At 43.1% G+C, this 15,453-nt stretch overlaps 1 protein-coding gene across 2 annotated transcripts; it reads right to left on the reverse strand.

Annotated features, from left to right (window-relative positions):
* Window positions 1–679: 679 nt before the first annotated feature.
* EXOSC10 (exosome component 10) lies at window positions 680–15,368 on the reverse strand. Of its 2 annotated transcripts, none has more exons than XM_083803148.1 (25): window positions 15,156–15,368; window positions 14,548–14,684; window positions 13,981–14,104; window positions 13,569–13,673; window positions 12,988–13,153; window positions 12,091–12,202; window positions 11,724–11,799; window positions 11,475–11,585; window positions 10,919–11,062; window positions 10,419–10,609; window positions 9,550–9,706; window positions 8,842–8,990; window positions 8,494–8,544; window positions 7,637–7,748; window positions 6,931–6,981; window positions 6,300–6,378; window positions 6,017–6,099; window positions 5,602–5,697; window positions 4,836–4,910; window positions 4,273–4,360; window positions 4,007–4,080; window positions 3,256–3,424; window positions 2,720–2,781; window positions 1,445–1,521; window positions 680–860 (listed from the first exon to the last, which is right to left on the reverse strand). In XM_083803148.1, the coding sequence occupies exons 1-25, from the start codon at window positions 15,330–15,332 to the stop codon at window positions 830–832; spliced, it is 2,697 nt and encodes an 898-aa protein (XP_083659274.1). In that variant the 5' UTR covers window positions 15,333–15,368; the 3' UTR covers window positions 680–829. The 2 variants fall into 2 exon arrangements, with proteins under 2 accessions (XP_083659274.1, XP_083659273.1); XM_083803147.1 differs by having other exon boundaries at window positions 6,017–6,138.
* Window positions 15,369–15,453: the final 85 nt, after the last annotated feature.

The following is a 15,453-nucleotide window of genomic DNA, read 5'->3' on the forward strand; positions in this document are numbered from 1 at the left end:
AGTTGCTTAGAGTGAACTCTGCCATCCTTGAATCACTTTACAGTCTGAGACTCTTTCTACAAAGACATTAGGGTAACTCGCTCTGGGTATTTAAAACTATGAAACATTACTATGGCTGTAGTGAGATTCAGTTGCAATACAGAACCCTACTGGCTTTCCCCAAGCCAGTATTGTACAGTGTCTTTACCTTTTCTACCTAAAGGCATTGCTTTCTGTCTACGTCATTATGATGAAAAAGTAACTACCACGTCTGATCCAAGAAGTACCTGAGCACTTCCCCTCTTCTTAAAAATCTTTGCTTAAAAATACAAATACTGTCAGGAAAATACACTCATTTTTGGTATTGTCTTGTCTTGTAAAAGATGAGCTGTGTCGTTCAATTCGTAAGCAAGGTCTAACATAAAAGAGCCTGGCTTTATTTCTTCCTCTGGACTGCTGGGGTTTGAGTCACATCTACTGAATCTCTCAATTATTTTTGTGCTGGCTTTAGAGATGCCAAGGGATTCCTCCATACTCCACTGATGTGCTGGTTCTGAACTTCAAGCAACTCCAAGCACTGACAAGTTTAGCCTAACTGTATTTGAGGACACAGGATAAACTTTCAAAATTAGAAACAACGCAACATTGCGAGTATAATTAGAAAAAAACAACGTGAATAAAAGCCAAACCAACTGAGATGTTTATCCTTTAGGAAAAAAAGGATTTTAATGGGCTTAAAAAGATTTCTGTACAAAAACTGCTCAGTGACCAATATTTGCCTTTCCATGGTGACAGTACTTCTGACTATTGTTCTGTTCAGCAGCAACTCCCACAGGTCTCGTAACAAGGACTATCTCTTCGGCCAGTGGTGTCTGGAACCCCTACAAAAGAGAGTTACAGAAGATTTAACTCTTGCTTTACATTCACTCAAGATTGAAAAATCTATGCTAGCTTTCAATGATTCTTTTGAGAAAGGGTCATGATGAAGAACCTTTCTGCTTCTAAGGCTGCCCTTACATAGCATTGCTCTTTTTTGGCTAAATAATTCACAAGAATCAAGCCCAGGAAGCTACACAGTAAGTATATTCAGAACAAGAACATTCACATTTGGCAGTGCTGTTATTTGTCTTCCCAAGCTAGACAAATGTTCTCCCCACCTCTGCCTATCTTTGTGGCCAAAGAAAGCGACTCCCACATCTATTAACACAAACTTTTAGATCACTATTTCAAACCTTCCACCCAGAATTCTCCTTTATTTGCATTAAGCCTGACTAAGCCTTTTCTTTTTTCCTTTAAACTGACGTCAAGCTGCGAAAATAACATAAGTAAGTGTTATGCAACCGCTTCCCATAAAATGTGCTTAAGCTCCCACAGCAGCAGAGGACAATAGCTACGTTTTGCCCATGGCTCTGGGGCACAGGAGTAAAAACACTCCACGCGTGATGAGAGGAGGCTGATGACACACCTGTCAGCCTTCCCTGCCAGGTAGGACATGCTTCGGTTTCCAGCTGACTGTTGAAGTTTGTTAGCTCCAGCAGATTTCTGCATGGAAGAAAAAAAACCAACACAGTGAGGTAGCTGCCAAATGCAGTATATTCCACGTGATACGTGTCCTGTTAGGTCCCTCCTACTTCAAGGAACACTGCTTGTTTACACTCTGAGCTTTGTTTTAGGACTTCATGCACTCGCACTGAATGCACCTGAATAAATGCTGTTTTGCTGGTCTAACCACGACATGTGAGCCACGGTATCCGTTTACCCATCTATACAGAGCAATCCATACAGGTCTAAAACCTTCTCCCAGATTCACTGCTCAGTTGCTCCCCTCTGCCCCCCCTTTCTGAAACAAGTTTCAACCGACACAGCAGAGACTGCAGGAAACTGTATTTTACACACTATCAGGCATAAACCTGTTTTACTTCTAAAAAATATTTTTAATGAGTATCCAAGAGGCTTCCTGGTACCATTTGCCTTTCAATTAAATACAGAAGGCAGAAAGTACAGGAAAGAGGCTGAAATATGAGAAATGAGCTTCAGAACTTAATGAACACCTGAGCACCCAATGAGTTGACAGATGGGCACCTATTGCTTCATGCTTGAATGCCCACTGACATCATGCATCAGCACCCAAACGCTCCATACGTGAGCACTGCGCAGGATATAGTAACCCAGGCCTGCCAGAGCGACCTGTGGGGAGAGGAGGGGGCAAGAACTGCCCCATGCTGGTCACAGGCAAGTGGAAGTGTTTCCCTAAATATGTATTTGGCTGTTCTTCTCTTCAATCTCCCAATCAGAAGTTTGTGTTAATTAGCAATTAAATTACACACAAAAAATATCACTTGGTGGAGAATGCAGGCAACACCTGGACCTGCCAAGGCTTGGGGTGACTGGAGTGACTTTGAGATTTTGGAGAGTGCCTTGAATTTCGTACTGGGAATTTGTGGTGGTGTGCTGTGGTCTAAGCAGTGTGCCTGTTACGCAGGGGGGCGTAGCTGTGATCAGCGCATAAAAGGAAGAAACAACGGAAGAGTCTGTGGGGCTCTGAGAGAGCTCTTCCTGAACGGGAACAGGCTATAACACAAGGCGTGAATTTGTGATTGGAAGCTGCACCTCAGTACAAAGTGCTGTTAGAGAACATTCTGCAGATCCTGAAAAAGTCCGCTACCTTTCCCAACAACTCCCCACCTGGGTACACAATATCATCAACATTTCCGTTCCTTCTTTCATGACATGTCTGTACCTTGCCTGTGTAAGCTTGTTTAGCGGGATCAAACTGTGCCGACTGCTTCGATTTGCTGCTTCCTATGGGAAAGAAGAGAGGAACTATCACTAAACATTTCCAGAAAGAACAGTACAATCCACGGTTTTCCTCTGATGATAAGGTGGTTTCACTGCAGTCTCCCATGCTGAAATCCAGAACAGTCTCTGAAGGGCGTAAGAAGCCTCTGAACGGATGCTTATTACAAAGGAGTCAAATCTCCTTTGCCTCCTAGTTCCCTGGGTCCAATTAAACCAATGACTTTTCTCTGCAGAGCAGAGAAGCAAGCAGTGAACCCACAATCCCCTCAGCCAACTGTTTCAAGATTTTTGTTTCCAAACCAGAAAAAGAATGCTAAACTGTTGATTTCCCAGGTAAATTTCTTTCAATATTTCCCCACCGTAAGGTAAGTGCATTGGAAGTTTGTAATGCCTTGGCATCTGTGTTCACATACAGCCTTCTCAGCTCACAACATTTTCCACAGCCTGCAGCACTCTAGCAAGAGATCCAGATCTTACCCGCAAACACTTTGAAGTTGGACTTGCTGTAATCAAAGGGGGTAAACTGCTTCGGTGCTTCCAGCTCCTCTGGTTGCTGGGAGGCTCTTGGCCGTTTCTTCTCTTGTTTTGGCAGTTCTGTTCCCGTTTCACTGATGACCCTCTCTCTCTTCTTATTAGCCTGTTCCTGCTGTGAAAGCAACCCATGGAATGGAAAAAAGAACAAGTTCAAGAGAATGAAACATCTCTGTGAAGGCATGAACACCAGCATGCAGGTGAACTGTCAGTGGACCCAGGCTCCAGTGACAGCTGGGGCTGTCTGTGGCAGTAATAGTGCAGGAAGAAAGCACCGTGTTCTTCTTTGGGTCTGAACTGCTCCCTCCCTGTCCTCAGAGCAGGGGCTTTTCAGGCAAAAAAACAAGTTGTCATTTCACAGGATCCTAGAGGCTGAGATCTGTTGTCACTGCACAGACAGATCTTGGGGAACCTAGGCAAGGAAGGAGCACTGAGGTGCAGCAGTGGAACACATTCCCTTCTGAAGACACGGAGGGATGCAAAGATTTGCACAGCGCAGCTGCTAGGGGCCTGCTGCTATACATAGGGCAGAACCACAGACTGCCTGCCAATCAAGGCCGTCATTCGGGTCACCTGGAATCAGCTGCTTTCAACTCGGGCAATGTTTCAGAGTAATAGGGAGCTTGGGGTTTCATTCTGAACTATGTTAAGAAGATAAAAAAGGCAAAGGCCGGAAGTATGGAATTCAGTGACATACCATAGCTTGCTGACGAACAGACACAATGTTTTCTGTAGCCTCTTTATACGCCTTCTGTGCCTGGTCACGATCAGCTAGGGAAACAAACAAGCATTACTGTAAAAAGCAGAAGTAAATTACACATGAGGTTTGAGAAATCTCTGTCAAACAATCTCATCCATTAGAAAATCCATCACCTAAGGTATTCTTATGACTGAGAAACAACCTAAATGTATTGTGAAAAAGCATGCTAGCCAACACATTGAGGAGCGGAAGAATGGCTTTACCTGACTGCTGGGCTGCTTTCTTTTTTATTTCTTCCTTGGACTCCTTCTGTACTTGTGTCTGACTCATCAACTTCCATCGATTGCTGATCTACGATGAAAAAAATTACCTGGGATCATTTTCTTTGAAGTTTTATGGCAAGAGGGAGTTTATAAACCTGCTACCACATGCTGGTCTTCATTAAGAAGTACAGAAGATCAAATTGGATTGTAAAAGAGATTAAGATCTGCTGCACCATGTAAAGTAAAACCATGTGCTTTAAAAGTTCTTGAGCTACAAACAAGCCCAATGAGAACAAAGGCAGATACAGGCTTCAGTAGTAGTTTGTAGCTTTGACAGACAGGGACTGCAGAGTGGAAGGTCTCCAGTTCTAGGTTCTTTGAGGAATATGAATGCTATAGAAACGATGAACCACTGATTCAGAAACACATTAAGTTTCTCAAAACTTATTCTTTTTTCTAAGAAGAACTCAAGAAAAAAAAATTGCTGAGGTTCCCAAAGGAAAATAATCTACTTGTTTGTTTCTTTTGTAGTACTTGGCAGGAAATTTTAAAATTAGTCTTACTTCATAAATTTTTGATGACGGATCAAACTTTGCAGACTGTGAGACATAGGCAGGATTCTGTTCTGAAGGTAAGTACTGTAGAGAGGAAAAAAAAATTTTTCTTTAAATACAGCATGTGACATTAGTGCTCATAAGCTCATTGCTACAATGCTACTTAAAATGTTCCACATCAAAGGGTTCATATTCAAGAAGCAAGAAGCATTCTACAGAAAGAGAATCTTTTGGAAAAAGTCATTACCACAGCTATAGCCAACGAAACATTAAAGAAAATACAACCAATCAACGTAAAAAAAACCACCACAAACCCAAAAAAATCAAACAAACCAACCCCAAACATACACCAGAAAACAGTTGTTTTGATACTACTTCCTAATAATCTGCCACTCCCAATCTCTAGCAAAGTATTCTATTGTTCTCGTTTCATTCATTAGAAGAATAAAATCAGCTCACTAACTTCAGGCACAGAGATGAAAATGTGATGCAAATTAAAGAAACCTCAACCTCGATTAAAAAAAAGGAGAGGTCTGTTTACGACATAGAAAGACATATCTAAGAGGCAATTCAACATGTTTTGAAAACAAAACCACATGTTTATGCTTTCAAAGGGCAATCTCCCAATTCCAGTAAGAAAGCAGCAACTAATGCTATATCAAGATCTTTCATGTAGGCTGGAAAAACAGCTCAGAGCATCCTCCACACAGGGTGGTTTATCAGTACCATTACAAATACACACTGGGTTTTACCCAATTTTGAATTTGAATTTTACCATTCTAAATGGATTTTCAAAGGACTCCATTATACGTTGAGCTTTCTGCTGTGCAGTTGTTAAAACTTTCTCATTTCCGTCATCTTCATCGCATTCCTTAAAAAAAAAACAAAAAACAAAGAGAGAAGAGACATTAATTTTTAGCTTTGGCTACTGCCATTACAGGCACAGTATTTCTCACTTTATCTGAAACTCCAGTGATGGCAGTAATCCTCTGTAGAGGTTTAATTAATTTGCTGGCCTCCTCACCCAATTATCTTGGTTATGCCATATGCTTGACAGGAAGCTAGTACCTGCCAGTACCTATGCATGTCTTACCTTACTATTTCTTGCAACACTACTACACAGTTTTACCAGATTATTAAGTATGTTTTCCTATACTTAAAACACTGACAGTATCACAGACGTTGCTTACACTGAATATGCTGACAGTAGCAGTAGCAACGAGGCATGTTGACTCTGGCTGGCCACCCTGAATATTCATTGTTCTCTCACTGTCTGAAAAGAGAGAATCATGTTCCAAGACCGGTGCAGACTCTACATAAAAAAAAAAAAGATTTTTTTATTAGATACTTGTATATTATACTGCTCTTTGTGTAACAAGATTCACTGAAAGTATCCTCACTGCTGCTTATTTCCCCATATCAAAGCCATACCATGTCATTATTATCACAGTTTGTATGTTAAGTCCAAATTACCCAATGCGGAGTTGTTCTGAAAATCATCCATAGGAATACGGGAACTGTCATGTGGTCCAAAGAAGGTATTCTCCAGCCTCTGCAGAAAGATTCACATTGCAAACACCATTAGTACACTACCCTATGAACCCGTATGTGTTTTCAGATACTGCACAGATACTTAAAGTTCAAAGAAAAGGGTGAAATTCAGAGACTGAGTATTTTTAGTATAACTCACCTGCCAGAGCACATTACATCTGGCATCAAAAGCGTATCTGTGCAAATACCCACAGGCTAACAGAGATGCTTTACTTCATAAACAGGAGAATAAATGAGGCAGCCTTAGAAACTCATCTGAGACTTCCCTTCTTAAAGATCTATCAATATAGGCTGACACACATGCAACTGCCCAGCATCTAGAGTGTTTGCTGATGAAGCCTTAAGTGCTGTTGTTGTGATGGTTTGTAAAATACCAATTTACAGCTGGTAATGTTACGAGTCTAGCACAGAAAATAAACATTAAGCTAAAGTAGAGGGACCTGTAAAATGGATTAGAATAAAGAATTTACTAGAAGGTAAAATTTTGCTATGTTTTTTTTTATTTGAGTTTAATGCTTGAGACATCAGGTAACAAATATTATGCAAACACTACCTCCGGGTTGGACAGAGGTGCCCTCTTCTTGACTGTCAAAGCAATCTCCGACTAGAATGGGAGAGAAACATAATCAGTTAACTGCACCTGATCTATTTCTTCTAGGTTAGCCTCCTCACTACGTTTTCAATACATTTATTACAAGCTAAAATTAATTTATTTCTTCTTTTGCTGCATATGGATGCATTTAAACGCCTCACACAGAAAGCACACGTTCATGCTCACAAATGGTTTTGTTTCATCAAAGGAAGAAGACCATACTAATATCTACATGCTGATGATGGGTTTTATCTAATGAATATAAGTGTTGGTTTGTTTGTTTGTTTGCTTCACCATAGTGGAAAAAGATTTATGAACCCATTTATACAGCCTACTAATTCCACAAGGTCCATTTCTTCCTCACACAGGTAAATGTGCAATGTAAGGATATGGCACTGTACGGGCAACTGCACCCCGTTCAAGTAGTGCCTGTTCTTGTCCTGCTCTAGCTTTCCAAGGAACTACACCATGTCTAAGCCAGTACACATCAGACAACAGATGGGCAGGAAAAATCTGCCATGTATCTTTCTGCTCCACTACAGAACACTATACTCAATTCAAGCAAACTTCAGCACACAACTCAGCACCACAGGTCACCATTTAGCTCTAGTACCTGGCTTATGGAAAGCAAGTGATGACTCTCTTGTGTGATACAAGCTACTCCTACCTTGAGAAGCGGCATCTCTCGGGCCTGCTGAATGAGAAGATGCAATTCATTAATCTGCTGGCGAACTAGTGGTGGGACTGGATTACAGCAAGCAATGATGCCCTGGGGTTCTCTAAAGAGAGATGAGAAAAATTCAGTGTGCTGTATTTATGGCTGATGTTAAGCATTTGCATTCAAAGGATGCGCAACCAGATATAACCACAGGCCTGACTGCGACAGGACAAGTTAGATTAATCTGTCAGAGTTCGTTCTCCAAGATGAAAATTTTTCTGTACTCAGTTTGTGCAGGTAAGGAGAAACTGTTAATGCAGCTCTCCACTCTTTTCTGTGGTCTGTCTGCCCTCATCTTCATTTTGTTCCTTGTTCAGCATTCCTCTATGGAAGCTGGCAGTGGACTTGCATTTAAGGATGCATTTTTATCATTCTCAAGCATGGAACGCTAGATGATGAGTGCCAAGTGTTTGAGGAAAATGTTGCATAAAAGTAGGTGTTGAAAGGGATCTGCCCCCACTCAGCTCCCTTTGAGAGCTGACAAAAACAGATGTTATAGGGGAACTCTTACTTGCTCTGTAATACTGTAGGAATCTCAGGGTGGGGTGGGGCAATGTGTGACATAACGCAATGCAAAGGAATGTGTTTTATTAGTGGAATAAAATCACAGAGATGTATATCCCAGAATTCTGGAGGCTTCTGAAGGAATACTGCAATTTATTTCTCTTGCAAACTGAAGAACTACAGAGAAAAGCAGTACTGTCAGCTGGAAGAAAGGGACCAACTGCAGAAGTAATTACACACTAGGAAACACCTTGCTGGGTATTAAAATCAAGTGAGACTCTTCAAGGATGAGCAAAACTTACTTGGGCAGCTCCTCTGCTATCTTCAATAACATATGATTTGGTAACACGTATCTACAACACAAAGAGGCAGTGTGAATGTAAGTGAAAAATTACCTTCAAACTGCACAACTCTACCCCATTTCACAATGTCTGAAGAGATGAAATCATTTAAGAAGAAATTAAGCAGGGCAGATCTACACACCCAGAAGAATTTAGTGCTATCATAACAGGACTTCAGTTCTAAATGTAAAAAGTTGTCTGATTCAGTACACTAATTTCCATTATGTAACAGAATGGTCCCCTCTCGGGGATGGTTGCACAATCCAATAGACTCATTTAAGCCAGTATTCGTAACAAATAACTTCCTACCCTGTACTCTCATCCTCCTGACGTGCCGTCTTGTCTCTCCATGCAAACAGCAACCTAAATGCTGCTAGCTGCTGTGTGTTGAGATGTTTTTTCTGCCTCCTGTACAGTTCAAGATAGGATTCATCTGAAAAGAGGGGCTTGATGTATTTCTGGATAGGAAAAAAAGAAACACTTGTTGAAAAAAAGAACACTTGTTGAGAAAAAGAAACACTTGTTATCAAACCAGTGCTTTCTAGGCTGCCTTGCTTCATCAGGACAGAACGTCATGCAGATGTAAGGGGACTGAGTAAACTCAGGTATAATGTATCCTGGAGTTGGTACTTTCCACACATGCAATGTAATTGCCTCGTAATGCAACTCCACCAAGGCTTTGAAGTTTTAGGAAATGTCCAGCAGAACTGGAAATGCACCATCTCCCTGGGGAAAGGCACACCTGAAAGCATCAGGAGGCCAAGGTGTGCCAGCATTCAAAAAATAGCAAGAGGGAATCTGAACCCAAGGATTTTGGCTAGCGAAACAAGTGACAGCATATAACAGTGTGAATTTATACAGCTGATTTCAGTCATGCAGATATGGGGTGGGGGGGAGGCAGGGTACACGACACGACTGAAAATGAGTCTATGCAACAGATGTAGAAAGAGGCGAAGGACTTTATGCCCTAGTAAGCCCGTATTCTGATCCAGGTAATCCAACAAGCTGAAGCTTTACCTTCAGGCAGATGTCTCTGCTGCGTTGCCACACAATCTGGAGCTGAGTGGGCTGCTCGTTCCCTCTCTCCCATAGTGCCTCCCTCACTTTATCGTAAATGTAGAGTAAGTAGTGAGTGTCATCACGGGCATACTGAATCATTTCTTCTGGCAAAGGGCTAGAAAAAGAGCCAAAATTATACTAATGCATTTCAGTTGCCCCAAACAATCATCTTCTCTTTGCAGAGCACATTAGGGCAAACTGCATCTGAAGCATGCTAAGAACTAATATGGAAATTCTTCTGCTTCTGTCCTGAAGAACTTGTTGGGCAACAGCAGCAACGTGCTGTGCACTCTCCTATCCCAATGACATCTTGTTCAGATGCTGGATGCTGTGTAGCTAAGTCAGATGGCAGAACTGCCTGCTGTGGTATTTGTCACAACTTCTTTCTCTCTGCAGAGCCTACATAAACTAAATCTGGGACCTCTGTGGTGTGCAAAGTCCATCCCCACAGCCAGGCTCACTGCTCTAACTGCACACTGCTCTATCTACTTTGGGTGACTGATCATTTTTGGGGGACTCTTGAGAAGACAAATACTGACTTTCTCTGTACCACTGCAGCGGTTCAGTGCTGTTCCTAAGCAGCAAGCTTCCAGGAGCTTTTTATTAAACAATCCTCCCTCATTTACCCCAAATAATTCAATTTCTGAAGAAACATATGAAAATGTAACACTCAGGAGAACTTCCAGCACTTCCAGATAAATGCTGTGCTTGTTCACTTTGAGATTAACCTACAACTGTGGGGCTTGCAACTAGAAATATGCTTCTGCCCTAAAATTCAAACAAGTGCTGCCTTGTAGCTGCAGCACATCTAAGGGGTCAGTTCTTACCGTATCCTCCAGTCAGCCAACTGGTACTGCTTGTCAGCATCCACATTGCAATACAGCTTCAGCAAGTGGTCCAAAGAGTGCTTGCCGAGATTGAGAAGACGAGCAGCTTGGTGAGTATCAAACATGTTCACCAAGTACAGGCCAAAGTCTTTTTGCAGCCATTCCACATCTGAATCAGCACCATGAAGGACCTTGAAAACCAAAAGAAATTGAGAATGATATGAAGAACATTTATTCTCTAGTCTGTTAGTGCTGTGGTTTCATATTCATGTGTCTTGGACCAGATTGCTTTTTTCTCTGACCTTCAGCATTAAGTGCAGGACAACTAAATGAGTGCGCTCAGCAAGTAATTTCCCTCTTGCATCAAGGAAACAGGCACATGAACAAATTATAATGAAAGCCAAGAGACCAAGACAGAGCATACAGTGTGCTTGCAATGACAATAAAGTTCAAACAATCAAAAAACCCCACAAGGAATTCTGGTGAATTTGGCAGCTGACCTTCACAATTGCAGGGTCTGTGAAAGTCTCATTGAGAATGTTCATGTCACTGCGCAACTCCAGCGTGTCAATAATGAAGTCTTCTGTTCGGGTGGAAATCTGCATCAGGCATGTCAAGCCCAGGAAGCTCCTGTAGGAATGGTGCTGAAAAACACAGGAGAGAGATGTTACTTTCACCACATAAGTAATACTACAAAACATACAGCACCCCAAATGAAGGAAGAAACATTAACAGAGGACTTCGCAAAGCAAAAGACAATCAGATGAACAACTTTTCTCTTTGCAGGCACTAGCATGACAAAAAGCAGCACGGGCAGAATTTAAAAAAGATTAAATTCAGTATGAAATATGCAGCTGTTGCTATCATTAAAATATTGCTACAGTCTGATTCAGCCTCCTAGACAATATCTGATAGGTTAGAACGACAAAGTAAATACATATAAAAGAACACTAATAGCAGGATAAAGAGAAGACTCAAAACCAGGAAGAACATAATGGTCTCTTAGGCTTTAACAGCATACACGTAACTTTTAAACAAAAAAGGCAAATTAATTACCTCTAAGTCCAGGGCAAATTCTTTACAGTTCATAAGCTTTTCATTTAGTTCTACCAGCTCATCCAGTGTGGTGACAAAATGACAGGGTGTTTCCTTGATGGGCCTGTACATCTGGCAGAGCAAATTATTAGGAACGGTATGTTCTCTGTCAATTCCCACCCCTGACCTCCACCATCAATTCTAAAATTTGTCAATTATGGCCAGCTGCAAACTTACTGCATCTGCTAGTAAATTAACGTGGGCACCAACCTGGGGCTCTGGTTTCTTGAGAACTCCATCTGGTGGAGAAAAATGCTCCAGTTCGTACTGGTAAGGGTGAGCAAACCTGTGGAAATTAGGAAAATAGGCACGGACTAAACTTCAGTCATCTTTATGAAGCCAGTGCACAGAGACTTTGAGAGCTCTGGTAGTTTCCACAGCGAGTAGAAATTTTGTCTCTTGTTAAGGACAGGTTTAAAATAACTGCAGTTGACTAAAGCGAATCACACGCAACGCAGTGTGCAGACACAGACACATGCAGAGCTGTTACACATAAATGCCATCAGCACAAAGGGACCGTAGAAGTGCATGTTCATCAATGCACTCCAAGCACCTTGCTGTCAGTTTAATTTCTTACATGTCTTGCTCAGTTTGCTGCGTCCTCTGCTGGTGTATGAAGTCTGCCAAAGCAGCTGGTACATCCAAGTCTTCAGGGCGCTCCTTTCGTTCCCGTCCACTTTTTGTGAGGGCTGAACAACCAATATGGAACAACTGGACTGGGTCCCACACACAACATTCTCTGCCTACTACTACTCTCTCCCCTCCACCCATCACAGGATCCCATTAAAATCACGAGCTATCAAAAACTTAGTAATTTAGACCTGCAGCTTTAGCTGCCAACAAGATTTCTGTCTGCGCCTCCAATGATAGTTCAGTTACTAGGTTTTATCAGGCTGTCGTTAAGTGAGTTGCAAGGAGGTTCTGCTGAGAGCTTGGAAGGAGATTGAAAAATCTTCAGAAAAATCTTTCAATCGTTCCCACGTACTAAAGCACAACCCACATCAGTGCAGACCATGGATGAGTCATCGTCAGCAGCGACAAGTTGTCGAGACAGGATATTTCACTGGCAGCTTTGATAAAGCAGCCAAACCAAATCCAGATCTAACCCTACACCTGCTGCTCTTAAGTAATTAGAAAGAGTTATCTGTAAAACCAGCCAGACTAACAGACCAGTCAACACAACTCCTGGTGCCAGGGGAACTCTCACCATGGACGTTCAATGGCGGCAAAGAGAAGCAGCAGAATACCTGTTTAGAACAGGTTAATTACTGTATACCAACAAAATTATGTTATATGTTGACCGACCCTTACGCTGCACATATATAAACAACAGAGCCACGAAGCTTACTTCATCTGAATGGTCAACATCTGCTGTTACTCATTTTTACAGTCAATGATTCCTCTCCTGTCTTGTGAAGACAGATTTGTGTCAAATGTTCCCAACAGATTACCAAACAAAAGGGAAACATCTTACCTTCAGGCAAAGGTTTTAAAGCATTTGGCTTGATAAAAAGTTTAGGTACAAAGGGAGTGTTGGAATTGTCAATCTTTTCCCGAAACTTAAGCTGTGGTCGAGAGATGTTCTTGGCATGAAGCAATCGGAAGGTTTCAGACTTAGTTCTTTTGTGGGATTCTCCTGCCTATTAAAAAGAAAGCAAACCACAAGTAAAATTAATGTGACTTAATAGATGTCTAGAATCTCTTTTACTCAGGCTGACCCAATTTTCAGAGGAATAAAATTATGCCTCAAACTCAAAAGTGGGCCGGGCCACTCTTTTGCAGTAAGAGTTCTGAACCTAAGAATGAAAGTTCTTAGAATCAGGACTCCGAATTCCTAAGAACGAGTACAAGGAAAGCTGTTGTGTGCATTAAACTAAATTGGCAACTGAAAGCACACAGATTCCACAATCAAGTTTGTATAAAACAGAAGGGAGTAAGAATGCACGAAAAAATCTGAGGAAACATTTAACCACTAAACTTCACTGGAAAATCTGTAGCATCAACGCTAGGACAAAAACTTATGACAGCACAGCAAACTGAGTGCAGAGGCCTCACCTTGCGGTTCCAGCTGGAAACAATAGTCTGTGGAAGCTGCAGCCCAGCAGGGAGGACTGGCTGCTGGTTTTTGTTCACTCCTGCTGCTTCATCCAGTAAAATACCCTAAATTCCAGAAAAAGAAAATTTACAGACCCATTCTCAGGTTATGATGCTATGATGCCAAGCTGTATTTAGTCTCCTCACAGGTTACGTATTATCTTCACTACCTTTGGGCCACGACTTATCTGCTTTAGCTGCTGTGAACACTGGTCTAGTATGCAGAAAAGCTTTTTAAATAAAATGAAAAGTCATCAGATTACAGAAACACTAAACGTAATTGTAGAAGTGCTACCTCTGAGATTTATGTCATAAAAAAACCTGTGACAGCTGAATAGCTTACACAAACAGTATACAGAAATAATTTGCTCACCACTCTTTCAAGAATGACGTCATTGGAGTCAACCAGCATATCAAATTTATCTTCCAGCTCTGTTACTTTGCTGCGATCTTTCATGTGGCTGCGGCAGCCATGGTATTGCATCACCCTGCTCATGCTTGCAAGGGAACAGCACAGATATTAGCAACTTAAATGAACGCTAAACCATCCAATTCATTCCAACTTTCTGTATCTTAGAAGTTTGAAAATTAAGAAAATGCAGTACTTGTATATAATGTTGAGTGAGCAGCGAATAGAAAAAACACCTATACAGTGCTGTTATAATGAATTTCTTTGGAATCATCCGACTTTCTAAACAGATCGCCTAGTATGTTTTTATCAGCCTCTGCTCACTCCATAGTTCTTTACCTAAACCATTATGAAAAATATTCTGTAAACTTGTTATTTAAACTGCGAACCGCTAGAAGAGTAGCTAAAATTTGTAAGTGACATAAAACATCCTTTTATCTCCAACCGGCCTGGAGTTTCCAAAGGGGGACACTACGTTCTGTTTCGGTTTGGAGGCTACTGTCAGCGGCACAGACTCAGACGCACCCTTACCAGTGGAGGAGGCGGTGGCCCTGCGTTTCGCAGTAGGCGCGGAAGCCAGGGAAGCTTCGGTAGAAGTCGTACTCGTCGCCAGGCCGGGGGAGCCCATTGGACGCCTTTGTTGCTGCCACCACCGTGCCCAGAGCGTACTGTGCAAGAACACCGTTACCAAAGAACAGCGCTGTCAGCGCCTTCCCAGGTTATTCCATTTACCCCGGGGGCTACCTGACAGAAACGCATCGCGCCGAGCCTGCCTGAGGCACGACTAGCCCTAAGACCTGTTACCCTCGGGGTTTTTCACACAACTAAGTTCACGACATCTTGCTATCATTCCTTTAAAGTGACACAAGTATAACGACAACGGGCTCCCAACGCTCGTTTTGGTACTTAAGGCAGGACACAACGCTCGCTGGAGCCGCAGGCACGCAGACGGCTGCTGCGGTACGTTTACGACACAGACTGCGGGGCAGCCCCACAGCCCCCGAGGACGGGACTACAGCTCCCAGCATGCCCCGCGGCCCCCTCGCGCGCAAACCGCCCGGCCGCCACAGCCCGAGCCGCGCAGGGCACGCCGGGACCCGTAGTGCACAGCACCCGCCCCGCTCCCCCCCGCCCCACACCTTGACGAAGGCGTCGGCGTCATCGAAACCGGGCAGCGCCGCCTCCCCGCGCTTCGCCTCCGGCTCCGGCTCCGGCTCCCCGGCCCGGTCCGCCGGACCGCCGCTCCCCTCCCGGGCCGCCAAGCTCCCGGCCGCCGCCGCCGCCGCATCGCTCCCCCCGTCAACGGCGGCCGCCATCTTGCCCCCGCAGCCACGCGACGTTGAGGAGCTCTCGCGACAGCGACGGCGGGCGGGAAAGAGGCGGGAGTGGGGGGGGGTGCGCATGCGCAACGGGGAGGCGGCGCCTGGGCTCCGCTGT

Source organism: Anser anser, assembly GCF_964211835.1.
Source record: "Anser anser genome assembly, chromosome: 17".
NCBI classification, from domain to species: Eukaryota; Metazoa; Chordata; class Aves; order Anseriformes; family Anatidae; genus Anser; species Anser anser.

Excerpts from the sequence above, each read along its gene's own strand:
- EXOSC10 (XM_083803147.1), bottom strand. The coding sequence starts at position 15,332 with ATGGCGGCCGCCGTTGACGGGGGGAGCGATGCGGCGGCGGCGGCGGCC. Across the intron at positions 13,674-13,980 it reads ACGTCATTCTTGAAAGAGTG|GGTATTTTACTGGATGAAGC; the intron begins GTGAGCAAATTA and ends TCTGGAATTTAG. Across the intron at positions 6,139-6,299 it reads TCAGAACAACTCCGCATTGG|AGTCTGCACCGGTCTTGGAA; the intron begins GTAATTTGGACT and ends TTTTTTATGTAG.